The 20,793-nt window shown below is 39.9% G+C and overlaps 1 protein-coding gene across 2 annotated transcripts in view; it reads right to left on the reverse strand.

Moving 5' to 3' along the window:
• The window catches only part of WAPL (WAPL cohesin release factor), a 78,226-nt gene that overhangs the window by 15,851 nt on the left and 41,582 nt on the right, over positions 1 to 20,793 (reverse strand). For both annotated transcript variants that reach the window (XM_063433607.1, XM_063433606.1), the window contains 5 exons: positions 13,576 to 13,671; positions 11,169 to 11,318; positions 5,882 to 6,018; positions 4,483 to 4,594; positions 1,301 to 1,525 (listed from right to left, as the gene is read on the reverse strand). In XM_063433607.1, the coding sequence (XP_063289677.1) occupies positions 1,301 to 1,525; positions 4,483 to 4,594; positions 5,882 to 6,018; positions 11,169 to 11,318; positions 13,576 to 13,671 (720 nt within the window). The remainder of the gene's footprint in view (positions 1 to 1,300; positions 1,526 to 4,482; positions 4,595 to 5,881; positions 6,019 to 11,168; positions 11,319 to 13,575; positions 13,672 to 20,793) is intronic.

Genomic DNA, 20,793 nt, shown 5'->3' on the forward strand with positions numbered 1-20,793 from the left:
AAAAACATACAAGAATTAGAAAACAACCCTCAACCAGCTATACTACCAAAAGTAAATCATAAATAAAATAAATACAGCAAACAGTCAAACAAAGGTTACCAGGCTGTAACAGAGAAAACAAAAAAAAAAAAAAAAACACTTATATGTAAATGACATATATAACACACAGCATACATGCAAACATATTTCTTCGATTAGAAGAGGAAATACTTTTGTGATGCAATTAACAGAAATATTAATATTTTGAAATAGAAAAAAAAAGTTTAAAAAAAAAAACAGAAAACAAAACCATCCGCTAATAAACGGTTTATTTCCATTGTTTAACAATGAGTGTAAACTTAGCAATTCATTTCAAAAGTGACAGAATGGATTGTCAGCGGTCATTTCATAGTACAGTGGCCTAGTTCAGAGCAGACAGTGTTATGCAATCTGCCAGTGACCGTATTGGCTGCTTGCCCGATCACATGATTTGTACTCTAAGTAACAATGCCACCAGAGGGAGCAAGGATCAGTAAACCACTTTTGCAAAAGATATACAAAGAAAACAGAATACACTTAAATAGTTAACCTTGAGTAACCCACTTCAATGATTTTTCCAATGCATCACTCAACTAACAATTCTCATCACACTGCATCAGCTTTTTGGTTTTCAAGTAATAGAGACCAAGCTATGAAGCAGAAAAACAATGTCATGATTCTTATGAAAATTCTATCCACTTAAGCCTATGGCCTGCAGATTGTGGAGTTGGGCCTAAGATTACCCAGTGCCTATGAATTATCGAGACCCTTTGAGCCAAGCAGGCAACATTAGGAGTGAGGGAAGTGAATTTGATCTGTGGATATAGGGGGTGGGGGGGTGAGAGCATTTATTCTTTTTTTTGCACAACCACATAGGTCAGTGTAGACCTATACACAAAAATCAAAAGTGTGCCATCTATCCAAACAATCAAAATTAACTCATCTGTAAAGTACAAAAAACTATTAAATAGGAAAAGGCAGATGCAGGTAAGAAATGTGTTTGTCAATGCTTAACATTTAATGTACGAAATGCAAAAGTACTATTGAAATGGAATGGCTTATGGATTTACTCAAAACTGAACTAAATTAAAAGACTATGTTCTAGTTTATTTTTTTCAAAGAGTTTTCTGGGAGTTTTATTTTATCCCACATGGTGCTTCAGCTGGTATTACTGCCCACTCCTCTTACAATACCACCCAACAGCTTGTGAAAGAAAGACCAATGAGACAGTCATAACGAACGTACACAGTGTGCTCCATCTAGTGATTTCAAAGAAACTCACCGTTATGTTCTCAAAATCTAAATGCTTGTTATGGACCGTCTCACAGAGCTTCCGGATTTTCTCTTTGATCTTGTTCATTTCTTTTTCATTCATGAACCTGGCAGTAAGGTCTTGTTCCATCTCTAGAAGTCGAATCATGAGATCCAAACTAGCTCTATCAAGGTCCATGTTTAGTCTGTCTCTGCTTAGTATGTACATCAACGCAGCCGTACAAAGCGCAAGATTCTAAGCAAAATACAAGAAATTTGATACAAATTAAAGGCTTAGGAATATTTGATTCCTATCATTTCAGAATAAACACAGTAAGAATTGCACAATCTGAACAGATACTTTATATATGGTATTGTAATTATTGCAAGCCATGCCTGAAATCCCCAATACAAGGCAGAAGACTGAAACTGATAGCAAGCTTATTCATTGAAAAGGTTCTAGGGCTAGGTCTTCTATAATAGAGTCACAGGTAGGGATAGACCAATTATCGGTTCTGATATTTCTGGTATAGGCCTTGTTACTTACCAATAATATACTTAACTCTCCCAATCACTGCACGCCGTCTTCTACATCCAAAAACTTACAGCCACTAGAAAAATGAGGCAACCTCACAACACCTCTTTCTTTGAGAGCCCACATGCGAAACTCAGCTGATGGCAATGAGACTGAATAGTCTACTGTACTGGGCTGGCTGCCTGACAGTGATAGGGGGGTGACTGCTGTCAGCATGTTCAGTTCATGCCAGATTTGGGTGGAAATTGTACTGGTTTTCAAAACTTCCAATGCACAGAATATCGGCAATCAGTCCAAAGGGTGGCTGATTGCCTGTATCGGAATCGGCATTGGAAAATTAAATTTGTCAATCTCAAGTCACAGAACTAGAAGATACATCCTGTTGCAAAGCTTGTAAAGCTGGCCTCCTGAAATATTTAAAGGAACACTATAGTCACCTAAATTACTTTAGCTAAATAAAGCAGTTTTAGTGTATAGATCATTCCCCTGCAATTTCACTGCTCAATTCCCTGTCATTTAGGAGTTAAATCACTTTGTTTCTGTTTATGCAGCCCTAGCCACACCTCCCCTGGCTATGATTGACACAGCCTGCATGAAAAAAAAAAAACTGGTTTCACTTTCAAACAGATGTCATTTACCTTAAATAATTGTATCTCAATCTCTAAATTGAACTTTAATCACATACATGAGGCTCTTGCAGGGTCTAGCAAGCTATTAACATAGCAGGGGATAAGAAAATCTTAATTAAACAGAACTTGCAATAAAGAAAGCCTAAATAGGGCTCTCTTTACAGGAAGTGTTTATGGAAGGCTGTGCAAGTCACATGCAGGGAGGTGTGACTAGGGTTCATAAACAAAGGGATTTAACTCCTAAATGGCAGAGGATTGAGCAGTGAGGCTGCAGGGGCATGTTCTATACACCAAAACTGCTTCATTAAGCTAAAGTTGTTCAGGTGACTATAGTGTCCCTTTAATGCACAGAACCACCAAGATTTGCTCCCACCTTTCTTTGGTTTTATTTCTGCCCTCTTATCTATTCTCCTGCTGGTTTTAATAGTTTTTCTTCTACTTTTGTGCGTCCCCATACTGTTTAGTCATTCTTTCACATCAAGCTCAATCCTCGTACAGAAATGAAAACCTGAATTCATACTGAGCCCAGACCTGTTTGCATGCATTCCTTAGATCACCCACAAGATTAAACCATATGATTACTTGTGTGAATAGGTCTGAGCCACACTGGTTCCAGTTCGCACTTTACTCAAGTCTGGATAACCACTAGCAACGACACTAAAGTAACAGATTAGTGAATGCAGCAGCGGTAGGAACAGTATGTAACTATTGTCCATATTGTATTTCAAGTTCATGTGTAGGCTTTCCAATTATGGATTTTCCGTAAACAGACTTCTAAGATTATTCACTAGAGTTCAAATTCAAAGTAAAGGGAAAACTTCAAATAAAGACCAAATCAGCTGAACTGGAGGGCATAGCCGGCTTAGAGAAGGTTTACAGTTTGGCTAATTTTACCTGGAATTTGAAATTTACGTTGAATTCTCAGTTTTATGAACTACCAACAATATTTATTATATTTAATGGTTTTTATCAGTTAGATGTTTAAAAACTAAGAACTTCAAGTAAAAAATGTATGAATTTTGGCCCATTTTATCCCCTGCGAGGAGACTATGATGCTTATTTAATAAATGCAGATTGTTTGTGAACTGAAAACTAATTGCATAGTTAAGGCACAATGGCATGTGAGTAAACAGAGTAAGAGGACTTTCCATACCAGCTATCTGGGCATTATAATGTTGCAATTTGATTATCAATTCAATAAAATTTAATGTTTATTGTAAAAAAAAAAAAAAATATATATATATATATACACATTTCTGGTCTGCTCCACTGGTTGAGAGTTACAGTTTTCCACATATATACAACCGAGAGAAGACAAGCAAAGCAGGGTTCATCGAAAAATATTGGGTTCTCACTGCTGTCATAGCGTGAGATATTGAACCGCAGAAAGAGGTCGTGGAGATCCCGACTGACCCGAGTATAAGCAGTGAGCTGTACAGCAAAGCTAAACATATACAACCGAAGATAATGGATACATTTTATTTTCATTTTTTTTTTTAAACACCATACAGGTGACATGTTTAAAGAAGCAAAAATTCAAACAAAATGTTTACTGTACACTTTAACTACAATATATAAGCATGTATGAAATGAACTACAGAGTGTGTTGTTGAACATTCTGCTCATGTGTAGGTGCTTCCATCTATAAATACAGTTGGAGGTACAATTATATAAATTACGCACCTTTACATTTAATAAGCAACACCTTATAAATGACTCTACAAAAGGGAACAGTTTAATCTTTATATTAGTCCCAATAGAAATAAAGATTAGGTTAAAGGGATACTCTAAGCACCATAACCACTACAGTGGCACTATTTCACACTAAGCTGTCAAGCGGTTTATGTTTCCAACACTGAACCACAAAATGTTCACAAAGCAGGAATGCAAATGAAAAAATATAAACTTCTACTTTAGCAAGTCAGTGCAGACCAGCAGGACTGTAGGTAAATATCAAACTGTTTGTAAACACTTGGACAGCACGTTGCAATGGAAAATTGGCTCATGTAAATCTTCAAAGATGCAACAAGCAGAGATGTAGGTACATACCTGGTGGTGCTGACTATCATCCAGTGTTCTGAAGACCATGGCTACCATTCCGTGCGCTCTCAGGTGCATTCGGAAACTTGGCATGGCGCACTTTGTCGCCAGGCTTATAACACTGTGGGCAAGAAAACGACCATTCGTAAGGCACTCTGGGCTTGAACGGACACATTCTTTATAAACTATTGTATTAACAAGGCAAAAATATATATAAAAGGAAAAACAGCTACACACTTGAGGCTGCTACATCCGCAACAAGTTCCCAAGCTATGCAACACTGCCCAAATCAGGAAATGATCATCCAATAAGGATGCTTTATTTTTTTATATATCTTTGTGTGGTCAACATTATCACACAAAATGGAAATAAAAGCAGCTCAAAATTTGTATTCGCTATTTCATCATTGGCCAGTGGAACTGGCCCTTCTGGGAGTGAGGGTTTCTTGGTTCTGCTCAAGTGGTAATTTCATTGGTACAGATAAAACCTGAGTAAGATCAGCAGTTGCATCTGTTTCAGAGCCCTCCCCCATTGCATGTTACCCCACTCAAAGTACTGAGAAGGTCACAGCTTAGGCAGTTGCATAGTGGCTTTTGACTTCCCAGCAATACAACAAATAAATAGTAGTGCGGGGGATCTGCCAGCCAGCACACTGTCTCACTCCACACATAAAACATGCAGGGAGAACTACATATGAACAGTCATCTTGAGATTTAATATTGGATGGATTTTAACTCAATCAAAGCCTGTTTAAATGGCTGCATTGTGTGATATTAGGAGCCTGAATCAATATGATCACAGTGAAAGAGCTAAAACCACTAAAGTTTAATGGGCTTTGCTGTATTGGTGCCCACATACTGTCTCTACAGTTTGACATGCTGTTTCCTGATAGGTCGTTGCTTACATTTGTCAGTATGACTCTAGTGGCTGACAGTTTAAAGGCATCATGACACCAAACATATTTAAATCTCTCCATAGATGAGCATTATAATGCTTTACTTTGAGATGAATGCAGTGCAGCAACTGGCATTGAACAAGCCTGAAGTCACGTGATAATCTAATTAGAACGCAGAGCAACAGCTGCACAAGACCAGGATGCCACTGGAGGAGACATGAGTTTCTCTTTATTAATTTAATTTCTAGAAATAAAGCCACCAGGAGCACTATAACATTATAATATACATAACACGTATTTATGACCGAGTGTTACTTTAACGTGGAACGGAGAGGCAATTCAGGCTGTATAACTACTTATACCCTTGTGCTTAAAGCCATGAGGACATGAAGTATCCTGGATGTTCTTAGCATGTCCCTTTAAAAAATACCTTGCCATTGGACAGAACAGACCCACTGAAACTATATCAAAGACAATTTAGGAAAAACGCAATAGAAATACAGAATGTCTTACCTAAGGCAACGGGTGTTTATGGGCTGGCTGCTCTTCAGTCCACTTAGCAGGTATTCTATATCATCACTGAATTCTTGGTTCTCTCCAAACTCCACTACATCATTGAAGTGTTTCACATGTTGAACTACAGTGTAAAGCTGTAAAGAGAAAACATGGCAAATAAATACAGAGACTTGATGATTAGTCATAATATGTATGATAAATAAAAGGTGTTAAAGGGACACTATAGTCACCTGAACAACTTCAGCTTAATGAGGTTGTTCAGGTGAGAACTATAACTCCCTGCAGCTTCTCTCATGTAAACACTGTATTTTCTGAGAAAATACAGTGTTTACATTGTAAGCTAGGAACTAGGGATCGACCGATTATCGGTTTTACCGATATAATCGCCCGTTATTCGGTATTTTCGGTATCGGCCAATATAGATACCGATATTGCTGATAATACCTCCCAGGACCGCCAGGCTCATTACAAGCCCGGCGGTCCTGGGGGAGGGGGGGGGGCAGCAAGCACTTACTCACCTCCCTGCAGCTCCTCCAGCTCCCCAGTGTAACTCTCGCGAGACCCGCGGCCGTCAGAGAGTTGCCGTGGGTTACCATGGCAACGCTCCGCGTGGCACGCTGGCCGCGAGAGTTACACTGGGGAGCTGGAGGGAGGTGAGTAAGTGCTTGCTGCCCGACCCCCCCACAGCTCAGCCCATGCCACTGGACCACCAGGGACTGCCACAGCCCCCCTCCCTGGCCAGGCAACAAGCATTATATTATATACACACACTGCATTATATACACACACTACACAAACACACTGCATTATATAAACACACTATACAAACACACACACTCCATTATATACACATACACTATACAAACACACTGTGTATATAATACAGTCTTTGTGTAGTGTGTTTATATAATGCAGTGTGTGTTTGTGTAGTGTGTTTATATAACGCAGTGTGTGTTTGTGTGTATAATGCAGTGTGTTTGCATTGTGTGCGTATCTAATGCAGTGTGTAGTGTGTGTATATAATGCAGCGTGTTTGCATAGTGTGTGTATATAATGCAGTGTGTTTGTGTAGTGTGTTTATATAATGCACACTACACAAGCATGCTGCATTTTATACACACACTATACAAACACACACACTCTGCATTATATACACACACTACATTCACTATACACACACTACACAAACACACACATTATATACATACACTACACAAACACACACACTTTGCATTTAGTATATACAGCATTCACTTCACGCACACTACCCACTACACTAATACACACTGCATCCACTACACACACTAGACAAATACACACTGCATCCACTACACACACTAGACAAATACACACTACATCCACTACACACACTAGACAAATACACACTGCATCCACTACACAAACACACATTGCATCCACAACACACACACACTAAACAAACACACACAGCTCCCCTGTCTAAACACACTGCATCCACTACACGTGGCATGTATATTTTGTGCACTTACCTTTAGAAATAGTTTTTAATTTTCCAAAATGGTAAATGTACAGAATATCGGCAAATTATATCGGCTATCGGCCTGAAAGTTCACAGAATATCGGTATCGGCTTTAAAAAAATCAATATCGGTCGATCCCTACTAGGAACACCTCCAGTTGCAGTCACTGAGTGAACCAGAGGGACTTCTGAGTTGATGGAGGCATAATATGCCTCCATCCACTCAGATCTGCTGTGCACAAGCATCCTGTGATTCAGTATCTCCTCCCACTGCATGCAGACACTGAACTTTCCTCATAGGGATTCATTGATTCAATTCATCTCTATGAGGAGATGCTGATTGGCCAGGGCTGTGTTTCAATTGTGCTGGCTCTGCCACTGATCTGCCTCTTTGTCAGTCTCAGCCAATCCTATGGGGAAGCATTGTGATTGGATCAGGCTATCACATGTCAGCAGACTGCTTGTTTTTCCCCCGAGTCTAACAGCATGCAGATTTACAGCTTCTGGCTTGAATACAGTAAGATTTTTACTATATTTATGGGGGCATGAGTGGCCCAGGGGGGGCTAGATGGTGGTGTTAACACTATAGGGTCAGGAATACATGTAGTTGCACTGGTGACTATAGTGTCCCTTTAAGGCTTAGATGCTGGCCAGTGTCAAGGCCTTGAATGTCTAACTTGAAGATGACCCCATTACTCATTTCGTGAAGAGATAAGCACCTGACGTCATTCTGAGAGGATTCCGAAAGTTCCCTAAGAGGTGTTTAGTCTGGTTCTAACAAAAAGTCTTCTGCTCACAGTATTTGTGACATACTGGATTTGCTTCAAGATTCTAACAAATGCTAAGCTTTCAGTTATAAATCCCATACTCTGAGCTTACAGTGCTCCAATCACTATAGGAGACAACACCTTAACATCAATAAATGACTACAGACAGGAGGTATATTTCAGGCAAATTAGATCACCTTTCATCTCCCAATATAAAATGTCTGTACAATTCTGTGTTTAAAAAGAGAAGCATCAAAACTCCAGGTAATAAGTAGAGAACACAAACCAAAAGACACATTCCTAATCATGATAAGTCACTAAATTGCAAACATTTAAGAGGCTTCAGTTACTCACCATTCAAAAGTTAAGCAGTTTTATTAATATTGAACCATCACGTGCACAGCATCGTTTTATTCTCCAAATGGATCTTGGTCAAGCACCCTGACCAATACCTCTGTGGAGATCGAAACATTCCTATGCACGTGATGGTCCACTAAAACGGATTAAAGGGACACTTTACTCACTAGAACAACTACATTAAGCTGTAGTTGTTTTGGTGACTAAAGTCCGCCTACGCAGGCTTTTTAATGTAAAGGCTTTTGGTCCATAATCTGACACTGGACGTCCTTACGGACCTTCAGTGCCAGATTTTCCCTGTAGAAAAGTATTGAATAATGCTGAGGGACATCGGCACTGGATTCAGGTAGGTAGCTAAAGGGGTTTTAACACATTCAGCCCTGCAGGAGAGAGGGGAGGGGACCTATTAACCCTATAGCGCCAGGAAAACCGCTTTGATTTCCTGGCCCTGTAGGATCCCTTATGTCATAGAACTGAAATAATCACTAGAAGTTAATACTTTACTTTGTGAAACTACAAGTCCTACTATCTGTGACAAAGAAAAATAATATCTAATGGCTTAAGATGCAGTATTATCTTGAAAATGGTCTATGATACTGAGGTGGTGTTTCAAAGCATACAAGGAACTGTGTTGTGAGGAGCTATGCAGAGATTGACCTTTGGTTTTATTTTCATTATTATTTCTTCTGTTGGCAGCTGTGTCATTAGGTGTGGTTCCCAACACGAGGTATAACAACAGCCTTGGATTTGCAAGGTTTAATACTGGAATAGAATTGGGAAATGGCAAAAAAGACTGTTGGTTGAAAGCATGCAAATAAATAATGAGCCATGACCCCAACGCTGATTCCGTAACATTTTCAATTCTGTTACAAGCTCTGATGTCTAACCGCAACCAAATGATTAAAGGGATTCTACAGGGCTAGTAGTTTCCCAGTGCTGATGTCCCTCAGCGCTGGGTCAGGCTCCGCGCGGTGGGGGAGACCTAATGTGCATGCGCAGTAATGTCCGCGCGCACGCGCATTAGACCTCATCAATAAAAGATGATTAAGTGCTTATTTGAGGATAAAGTGCATATTGAAATATATAGTTCAATGTGTTGAATCTGTTAAGGTTATGGTGCAATGGCGGTTACCGTAACAGATTCAACACATTGAACTATATATTTCAATATGCACTTTATGCTCAAATAATCACTTTATCCTCTTTCATTCACTCCCCCTATTCCTTAGAACGAGTCACATATTGCACTGTATTACTGCAACCGCAACCCTATTCCCATGGCGACAATGTTTGTACCACGTCGCCATGGAAACAAACGCGATGACGTCACGGAGGGGGGAGCTTCTTTGCACATGCGCACAGGGCAACACTGAACGCCGATCGGGAATGCCTGGGGGTAAGGTAACAATACATTGTTTAATGTATTTTGCTATTTGTGTCTGTCATTTTGATTGTGTTATTGTATTGATCCTTTTTTATATGAACTAATAAAGACTAGAAAAATATTAAAAATAAGGAAAATCGGAATGTCCCCAACAAAAGGCAGTCAAAAAAAAAAAAAAAAAAAGATACTAGTGATTAATAAGCTGGTCTAAAGAGATGGGTCTAACCCATTCTAATTGATACACAATGTATTTGGAAAAAAGAAGACTATAACACATGTATCTAATTGTATCTCATTCCATGTATACCTAGGGCTTGTTAAGATGGCAAACATCCATTGTGTATACTTTGTATCAACCGAAAAAAGAGAAACATTAATCCTCATTCAGTATGTTCGCTTCATTTTATTATTTATGGGGGCTTATTGGACAATCAAATAACATAGAATATATTGACTATTCAGGGGTACCCAAGGCAAACAAATGCAGGAAAAAGCCAAACGTAAAAACCCAAGTCAATACTAATTTGTTAATAAATCATATTCTTACTGGAATTACTAGCAGAGGATATAGACCCCCATACGACAAAAATCAGCTGGTGTAAGGGTAAATCTGATTTTATAAATATATTACGGTTATATTAGAATAGAACTATACCCAGAGTATACCACACCATCCTGATCTAGAATATTCCTGAAGTAGAGGATAGTGAACACTAAATTCTAAGCTGGGTACTGATATCAGACCTCCAACCAACTGATTTTTGGAGGGAAGCCTCCCCGCTTTATATTTGTGGCATTGGAGACTTGCTCTCAAATCTTTTTATTTTCTTTGTTCAGCGAATATATTGGGTAAGGCCCTCATTATCCACCCAGCCCTGATTTCGCTATAAGGCTCGGATTTTTGTTTTTTCTAAGTATTATAGAATATATAGTTCACAAGGAGTGGGGCTTCGGAGGTAGCATAGATCTGCCAAATCATGGCTTCTAACAGTTTATGGACAGCACCATTCACTCCGGGACCTGATCAAAGCCAATAAGCAGAGACAGGAACCTGAACAGCGTGAGCCCTACAGCAAGCACATCTCATACAAATTTTGAAAGAGAAAGAAATAAAAGGGGTTTGAGCTGTGAGATTCTGTAGCAAATTGTCATCTGAGGATTAGAGGACCTCTTTGCACATTTATATATTCAAGGTGAATAAGTTGTTCTGGTGTTTGAAGTATCTTTTCCAACAGGTTAAATCTTCGTAATCGCAACTGAAATGAAAACCAGTACTCACTTCTTTGTGCTCCTTCCTGCATTTCAGTGCAGTCACTATGTCCTGATAGGGCTGAGTAGGAATAGTCACAGTTTTGATCACTTTAACAGGAGGAGCTGGTGCTTTAAAGACTCCATCATCCTTTGGATTGGGTGCTTCTGTTGGCTTTGCCTAAAGAAGAATATTAATAAGGCAGTCGTTAAATACACAAAAAAGGAGTCGCTGCTTGTATGTCAAATTAAAGAGAACCTCTGAACTAAACAGTTTTCAGGGTGTGTGATAATATCCTCGCTCTTGTAGTAAAACAACATGAAAATCCCTATGCACATTACCTGTTAAAAGCCATTTGTAAATCTTCAATTTAAATTTCATAATAAACTAATGCTAATTAACAATTCCATTAGAACATTCATGGAGATATTTGCCAAGACATTCAAACTCCTTGGAATCAAATGCTTGAAATCGCTTTGTTGCTCAAGCGCAGAGGATTAGCATCCTGTTAACTCAAATGATGCCAGATGGCTTCAATGTGAAATACGGTATTGGTTTATGGTCTACGGCAGGGGTAGGCAACCTTTTAGCAGCACGCTGGTCCTATTTTTTTTTTTATATATATTGAGGAGTGTATGTTGCCGTATTGTGCTTCTGTTATTAATACTGTAGTTGCTTTGTATTTGTGTGCATTTAAGCTATTATATTGTATATGTTCGTGAGTAGTTTGTGGTATCATACATGATACTTATGAATGTGGGCTGAGTATGGGGGCTGCTTGTGGAATTGTGTGTGGATGGTAGTGTGTGAATGTGAGGGGCTGTTTGGGGTATTGCAGGTGAGTGGCTGCATGTGGGATTGTGTGCATTTATGTGGATTGTCAGTGGTGTCGCGTTTGTGCGGACTGTGTATTGTGTTTGTGTGTGGGCTGCTATTATTTGTATGAGGGGAGGGTTATTCTGCATCTCTGTGTCTAGCAGTGTTGGTGGCTTCCCTGGGGACCATTGGGGACCAGGCTGGTCAGGTACAGGTCAAGGACAGGAGCTGCAAAAGCTGCTCTACTACAGTGTGGATTCCCATTCACAAGTGCTGGGAGGAAGTGATCACTTCTTCTACGTGCTACAATGCACAAATTGAAAATTGTCCTTCACCACCTTTTCGTATTAGCAGAATTCTTGAGTTTCACTGGGACTCCTGTAGGCCAGAGCCTGTTTGGCTATAGCAGCCTTGAGTGCTGTGCAAAAGCACCTTGAGTGCCGTGCATGGTACACGTGCCATAGGTTGCTTACCCCTGGTCTACGGTTTCAAACCTTGCTCAGATTTATTTTCAAGATTTGACTATTTGCCGGCCAATGCTCAATCATGGAATTAAATAAATGCTTATCTGTCATCACAACCTGGAATGGCCCTTTAAGATTATACACCAGCAATGAACGTCTTACTTAACCTAAAGATCTCTTCTAATAATACATAAATAAGTTGCACCAGGGAAGGGATTAAAGTGTTATGAAAACGTACACATACACTGGTCAGTAACAGTTTAAAAGTATAAAAAAATGCAGATGGGATTATATGATTAACTGTTTAAACGTCAGTCATCACTGTAAGAAGAAAAAAAATGCTGACAAATGAAAAGTTTTACTAAATGTTCTTACAGTGTGCAAAGTATAAAACCATATTAATGAAGAGGGAACGTGCAGAGATTACAGTATTAATAAGTCATGATGGGTAGGAATGGGTAATGAACATTCCAGCAGCAACACACTGATGTCAAGCAGAATTCTAATATCCAATGACATTGCAAAAATGATGTATTGTATTGAGATCGGATGGCGGCGGAGTACATTAAAATATTGTGAATTCACGGTCAGATTTGTGGAAAGAGGATGTTTGCTTTGCGGCATGGGCAGGAAGTTTTTCGCAATCCGATGCACATGGTCAGCAACAATTCTTAATTTGTGTCTAAACATGTTGTTGCCCACAATACGCCTCCAGGTACACACCATCACATAAGGCAGCTTGAATCCATGTTTATTGAATTCTGGGCCTACCAAATGCATGGTGAAGCACAAATCGAAACTGCACACCATTAAATAAACCACTTTTGCAATAATGGGGAAACAATTTTAATTCTTCGATGTGTTAAAACCTCAGGTGCCGAAATCAAAGAATAATACTTGTGCACCTTATTAAACCAACAGGAATGAATTGTTCCTTCTGCCATACGGGGAACCTTCGATTCCCAATAATATCAGTGATAGAACACGGTTAATATACACAATAACACAAACCACCTATTACTTCAGGTGAGCAGCATAACTGCTTCTGCACAGTAAGGTAGAGACGAAAAGAATACCATTCATAGAGTCCTTTTTGTAGCTTGTATGGATAACATTTCTGGAACTTGAAATAAGAGGATAATAAAAGCCAAACTTACTGGTGCAGGCTGAGCTTTGAGTGTTGGTAAGGTTGGAAGCTCCTCCGATTCTGGCTGATTCCAGTGTCTTGCATTATATACAGCTTTTGTAGGAGACTAAAAATGAAAACCGCAAATTAATTGATTTATTTTGCAATCCTAGCCTGTCAGGACCTGCACTATGGATAAATTATAGGTTAATGCATGGCAGGAAAGAGATTAGCGCAAATGGCGAATTAACGAGAAGAGGAAATTTACTAGGTCTGTGGTACCTATTACTTAAATATCCTTGTTCATTTTTAAAGCGTTCAATTAGTAGCATGCTAATAAAAAAAAAGCAGGGTTTAATCACCCTTAACAAATGTTAGAGCTTTGCTGAAGGCTTGTATAATGCCATAATCTTCTTTACTACACATTCTGCTTGTGTCTGATCTGAACTTCCACTGGAGCACTCTCTGACCGTTGCCATCCAACCAATAAACTGATGCGATACAGACTTGGTAGACCGTTTTAAAGACAACATTTTATACAACAGTGTCTCAAACACCCCCGACATTTTTAAATCAGTTGAGCAGCCATCTTGAATGTGGAGGTATCCTGTCATTTCAAAACGAATTACACATACTTCACTTACAGTATATTAGTTATATAGTGCCAACATATTCTGTAGCGCATTACAATTCAAAAGGATATATATTTGACAAGTAATTGACATCCAGAGACAACAGGTAAAGAAAGCCCTGCTCAAACACGCTTACAATCTATAAGGATTTGAGATTGGTGGAAATCAGTATCTTGCCCATGAACACTTACTGGTGACGTTGTTTTACCGGAATTTAAACCAGAATTCCCCAGTTATCACTGCATTAACACTTTGTGACCAATAAGAAAAAGGGGGCAAAAAAAAAAAAAGTAAAATTTTTTTTTTTTTTTTTAAAGAAAACTTGTTTCTCATGATTGGCAAGAACAGCTACTTCTGGATGTATCACCAATAAGATATCTGAGCTATCTGGAGGTCCCCTCCCACTCTGACAAGCACCAATAGGACACACAGGCCCTCCATTAAAGAAAGCATTACTACAGAGTTTTGGTAACAGCCCAGGATGGCTGTTACTGACATAGAATAGCTGTGACCGCCAATCACATCAATCCTCTCCCATGATTGATAGCTGAAGGCCAGCTGCTGACGTGCATGCCAGGAGAGCAGTTAGAGGACTATTTCCGGCTGCTTGGGCAAAGACAACTGGCTGGTTTCTGGGCCGTTTCATTGCCATGGGAGCCACGGTGATTAAGGAAATGTGATCACTCCGTTTGGGGGCTTAATTACTAAAACAGTGCACTGCTAGGTGTCCAAGTTTGGTGCTGGCAGTATTTTCTTTTACTATGGTAAAACTATGGTAACATATGAGGATTCTATTACAGGCAATGATTCAACAGTAAAATGATTTCTAGGCAGGAATGAACAACACTATACAATCATGGAGAAACATCAAATTCCTTTACTATATTATGTAGAAAAACATGAACTGCAATAACCAATATTCATGCATACCTCCCCTCCCTATTTTGGGCCCAAATCTCTCAGTCCCTGTTTTCTATCCCAATAACCTTCTTTTCTAGGAGCTCCATATTGTTGGTGTGAGTGTTGGCAGTAGACACACAAAGTTTATAAATTGCGCTTAGTATGAATGGTAGAATATTTTAAGCAATTAAACCCATGTGATACTAAGCTGTGTTTGTCAAAATAAATGTACAAAACACATAACGAATATGTGAGTGTAATTAAAAGGACTCAAGCTCCCACACCACTATAAAGAAAAAGATATACATTAATACAAATATTTATAGAAATAAGATTTACTTCAACTAAGCCTTTGTTAGGAAGATTTAAAAAAAAAAAAAAAAAAAAACATAACATTTAATTTGCAGTGAATACTTAATACAACATTTAAAGGAACACTATAATGTTAGAAATACATATTTTTATTCCTAATTCTATAGTGTTATGCTTGCTGTTTAGGCGATCATCCTCCTGTAAGGAGTATTTAAAAAAAAAAAAAAATTACTTTTCAGCCCACGTTGCTCTGCTTTTGGCAATGCCACCTTGTATGAGACCATTTGATTAAAATAACCAGGATTTACCAGGCAATTCCGGCAGAATCATCTCTAGTGTATCAGTGTGACAACCACTAGAGGGATTTCAAACCTGTTGCAGGGTTAAAACAATAAGTACATGGTCTGGGTGTCCATAGAGTCCCATAAAACACATTTATAAATTGTGTGGGATATTCCATAAATATTCTGCATGCATAAGAGCAAACAAGCGATACGTGATCCCGGCCACCAGGAACTGAACATGGTGGTGAAGAGACATTGCAGCGAAAAGAAAAGGTCAGTTGAGTAGAATCACCCTTCACCACAGACGTCTATCTACATGGCAACGGACATGTCATGTAACATGGTATTTTGCAAATTAACAGAGTACGGTAAGCACCAGGAACAGCATTTAGAAGCCCACACAGCAATCCCCAGAGAAGGGCAGGAATAGGCATTGATTCAATTTAGAATCCCCCGCACCCCCCATAACAATTTAAATAACACACTTTACATACTAATTTAGATTGCTGTATGTTTAAATAATAATACACATAATCAAAAGGTTTATTTCCAAATAAAGATGGAAAATGTATCCAATACTGGTACAGTCACAGCTCGGCTACTTCAGCCCGCATTGTGTAATTCCGTTTACTGTTCATTAATACGTTACAGTTAATGGTTAACCTTAAATAAAGTAATGTTGTCAAAATAAAGTCTAACAAAATAAAACAGTGAAAGCTGAAGTTAAATGGTAACTAACACTTCATACATTTTTCTAAAAAAAAATGTTTTAATGAAAAATGCCCTATTGGCATTATGTTTTAGGTCCCCGCAAAAAAATAAAAAAGGCATAACACAAGTTTAAGTCCCCTCAAATCCAGCGCTCCCAGCCCTGCTCAGTACACCCAATCCAGAGATGAGGTCCAATCAAAGTCTTCTCATAGAAAAACCCTTGATTGGACTGATTAGCCAGCTCAGAGCGCATGCGCATGCTTTGAGTGAGGAGGGAGAAAGGGAGGGTGGGACCTTTAAAGAAAGAAAAATACCGCACGGTAGGGAGGCTGGAGTGCTGCAATGAAGGAGCAAGGGAGGGAGCTAGAGAGGGGAGACCCAAAATTCCCCTTGCAGGCTTATTGCCTGCAATGGGAGAATCAGATTATGTATGTTGCCAGCATGCATTGCGCACTGACGACAGACATTTTTGCACAGAGCAAAGCTAGCCCCCGATACACAAGTGCAAAAACTCGGGATGAGCAGCGTTTCAAGCAAAAATACTGCACGTCCAGATTCCTTCCTCCATGAACACTTTAAAAAGCGGTCAATCATGTTGCAGTAACCCTTAGATAGATAATTGATTACATTTAACACTGGAGGTTTTACGCTTGAGGTTTTCATTTTGGTTTGACATTGCTGGCAGCACCCTAGAACACATCAAGTAAAGTGTTCCTGCAGAAAACAGCAAATATCTGGTAAAAATGCATAAAACAACAAGAACACAATTCTGCTTCATGACAACACTGCTGTAAACAAGGATTCTAAACGTACTATTTTGTTTTTGTCCCACCCCAAACAAAAGAACTTAACAGCAAGAATTTCCATCTGCAACAGGGCAATAGCAGGGAGCTTCCAGAGAAAATGAAGTTACGCTTTTCGTGCCCTGTGTGACACGTACTCATAAGAAGCAGACTAGTGGCGTTAACCCTCCATCGGTGGATTCTGTTCACTGCCACTCAAATTATTTTATTTTGAATCAAATAAATAATTCTTTGTGTAAAAGAATATTACTCAAGTACTTTTATACTGGTTATGTACATGCATTTTCTTAGGCGCAGCGGTAAATGTTTTCTGGGATAAACAGTAAATGCAATGTATCCGAAAACTTATTCTCCTGGTTTATACAAAATTAAAAAAAAATAAAAATTAGGTTTTCATACAATAATCCTTTTATGAAGGTTTAAAAGGATTGTGCAGAGCGAAGCAGTGAAGCCCATAGTGACAGTTTTAAAATACCGTAACACAAGGTTCGTTGCATATGGCTCAAGCATCCTGTCATATACTAAAGTTAGGGATGGAGAGGGTAGAGGTAGATTTAATTTAAAATAAAAAAATTAATTATTTCCTTTCAAAACTTGATGGAAGAATTACTTTATAAAAATAGTTTTAGTGAAAGTTGTAATTTTAGGGAGAACCAACACTGAACATCGCCTACCACTGGTAACCTTTTCACGTGATGCTCAGTATTCCTTTGAAGGGAACCGGTCATGCTAGTAAGACATCATAAAATTCTATCTAGACATCTTAGTAGTTTTGATAACAAATGTATAGATTGGGAGAAATTCTACTAGATCTTCCACTTGTCAATTATTTTTGATAGACTATACCAGTGGAAGTCAACCTTTTTCTACCTACCGCCCACTAATGCATCTTTTTTGATGGAAAAATTGCCTTACCGCCCAACAGTTTTCGCGCAAGTGCAGAATATTTTTTAGAAAGGAGGGTGTTTTTAAAAAAATAAAAATAAACGTACGTACATTTATCTTTTTATTTCTACTTTATGCATGTTTATAATGTTTTTTAACTTTATAAAGTTTAATGAGAAAACAAAGTAAATTGAAATTACCTTTACTAGTGATTAATGAGATCCTTGAGGTTGATGCTGCGAGACTAAATATTTGATATCTGGTTCGATTTTCGTAAGGAACAAACGAAGGTCTCCTCTTTCGGTGATATTCAGACGATTTCTCTGTTTGCTCATAATACGATTTCTCATCTGTGCATCAGCTCCCTTCCTCACCTTTTTTCTATTTTTTAACCTTCCTTATAGCAATGCCCAGTAGGAAGGCTGAGCTAGGCAGCCCACTTACTATTATTAGCCAACAACAATTCTCTCCTATTCTACTCCTTTCTCCTATTCTACAAGTACTCTACTCCTTTCTCCTATTCTACAAGTACTCTACTCCTTTCTCCTATTCTACAAGTACTCTACTCCTTTCTCCTATTCTACAAGTACTCTACTCCTTTCTCCTATTCTACAAGTACTCTACTCCTTTCTCCTATTCTACAAGTACTCTACTCCTTTCTCCTATTCTACAAGTACTCTACTCCTTTCTCCTATTCTACAAGTACTCTACTCCTTTCTCCTATTCTACAAGTACTCTACTCCTTTCTCCTATTCTACAAGTACTCTGCTGAGACCGACACACGCTCACCGACAGACAGACAGACAATTAAAGGGACACTATAGTCACCTGAACAACTACAGCTTAATGTAGTTGTTCAGGTCTGATCTATAGCTCCCGGCAGGCAATCTAATGTAAACACTGTATTTTCAGAGAAAATACAGTGTTTACATTGATTGATAGGAATACCTCCAGTGGCCGTCACTCAGACACTAAAGACTAAAAAGGCCCTGTATACGTCTGACGTGTGCAGGAGAGAGAAGGCACTGTGTGCGCGCCTTCTCTCTCCAGCCTGTCAGCAGAGGAGGGGGGCGGGCAAAGACCGCGAGCTGAGCTGTCAGTCAGCTCAGCTCGCGGCCGCGCACACCACACGCATGCGCGGTAGTGCGCTCAGGACTTCAGAGGGTGGCATGAATGCTGCCCTCTGAAGTATGTGCGTATGTGCGGCGAAGCCGCGCATGCGCACAAGGGAGCAATGACGCTTCCAAATGGAAGTGTCTGATTGCTCCCTGCTCGGCGCGGCTTCACGAGGCTCCCGGGGCTGGAACGAGGTGAGTAAAAGACTCTGCCTGGAGAGTCCCTTTAATATTAAATGTCCACCCAGCCTCCCTACCTGGGGTCCAGTGGGGCTTCACTTCAGCTAGCAGCAGAGTTTAAATTCGAGGGGCCAAGGAAGCTCTAACCTCTCTGCTCTGCTCCCTCGCGGGCTGTCTACTGATGCCGAGAGCTGTAATATGACGTTATATTCCGGCTCCGGTGGCATCAGAAAACATTGCGCGAGGATTTAACCGCTAAAATCCCTACCGCCCACCTGGATGGAATCCTGAAACGGTAGGGCGGTAGGGACCAACTTGACGACCCATGGACTATACCACCGAACTGAACAGGAAGAGCAGAAAAAATGTCCCCCATGAAGTCACCAAAGCATAGGAACCACTGCACATGTGCAGCGGTTGCTATGGAAACTTCATAGCAGAAGCTGCTAGCGCAAAGAAGCCAGCATGTCTGCTTCACGTAGGAGGTTTATCCTGCCTATGGAAGTTTTCCCACAGGGAAAACCGAAGAAGACAGCTGCCAGAGCAAATAAACGTCACAACCACCTCTGGTGAGAACATTTTTGCAGCGTATTGGAGGCGAGTTCAAGATTTAGCAAATGACATCACCACCCAGTTCAGTCCTGGCACAACAAGGTCACATGGCATTGGAGGATGGATCAGAAATACTATTTATCCTACTCTCTCTGTGGACATGTGCAAAAGGCAGAGATTATGAATAACAGGAAGCCAAGATGAAGACGCTCAGTTCCAGGACAGGGGTAAATACAGTAGTACAGAATTCTACATCAAATATTTTTCAGACATCAAAAAAAATGTGGCAAACAAAAGGGATAAGTAAACAGACTCTGGGCAGTGATGGAAACACTCCTGAAGTGTCAAAGGAAAAACATTAGGCCTTACCCACTCTGTAAAGTGTTACTCAAAGAATAATAACTGCTATACTGGTATGGTTAGGACACTACATTTTAACACATACCTCTTTTCAGCGCACAGGCCTCTCCGCCTTCTCAGATATAGGCAAAGGGCAGAAAATGATGCGCACGCGTGGCGAGCACTACCCATGGGGGATTTTAAGGCGCTGGATGTCCCCATGCTATAGAATTCTTTCACAGAGTTAAATTAAGTATCGGTATCGGCCGATAATCACCGGCAATACCGATAATGAATAGGTGGGCCAGCACGTCCATAAGACGGCACAAGCGGACGCCTTAGGGCTCACCGACCTGGGGGGCGCTAGATCGGAGTCACCGAAGTGCACACCGCGGTATAGGAACAGAGCACTTCCTGAAGTCCGTCCGGGTACAGGAGACTGAATCTTCTATACTGCGGTGCGCACTGCTCCGCTCGGCCACGCTATCAGGAGACACACTGGGGAGCGGGGACCAAGGAGGGGAGAGAGAGTAGCA

Source organism: Pelobates fuscus, chromosome 10 (genome assembly GCF_036172605.1).
Source record: "Pelobates fuscus isolate aPelFus1 chromosome 10, aPelFus1.pri, whole genome shotgun sequence".
In the NCBI taxonomy this organism is placed as follows: Eukaryota; Metazoa; Chordata; class Amphibia; order Anura; family Pelobatidae; genus Pelobates; species Pelobates fuscus.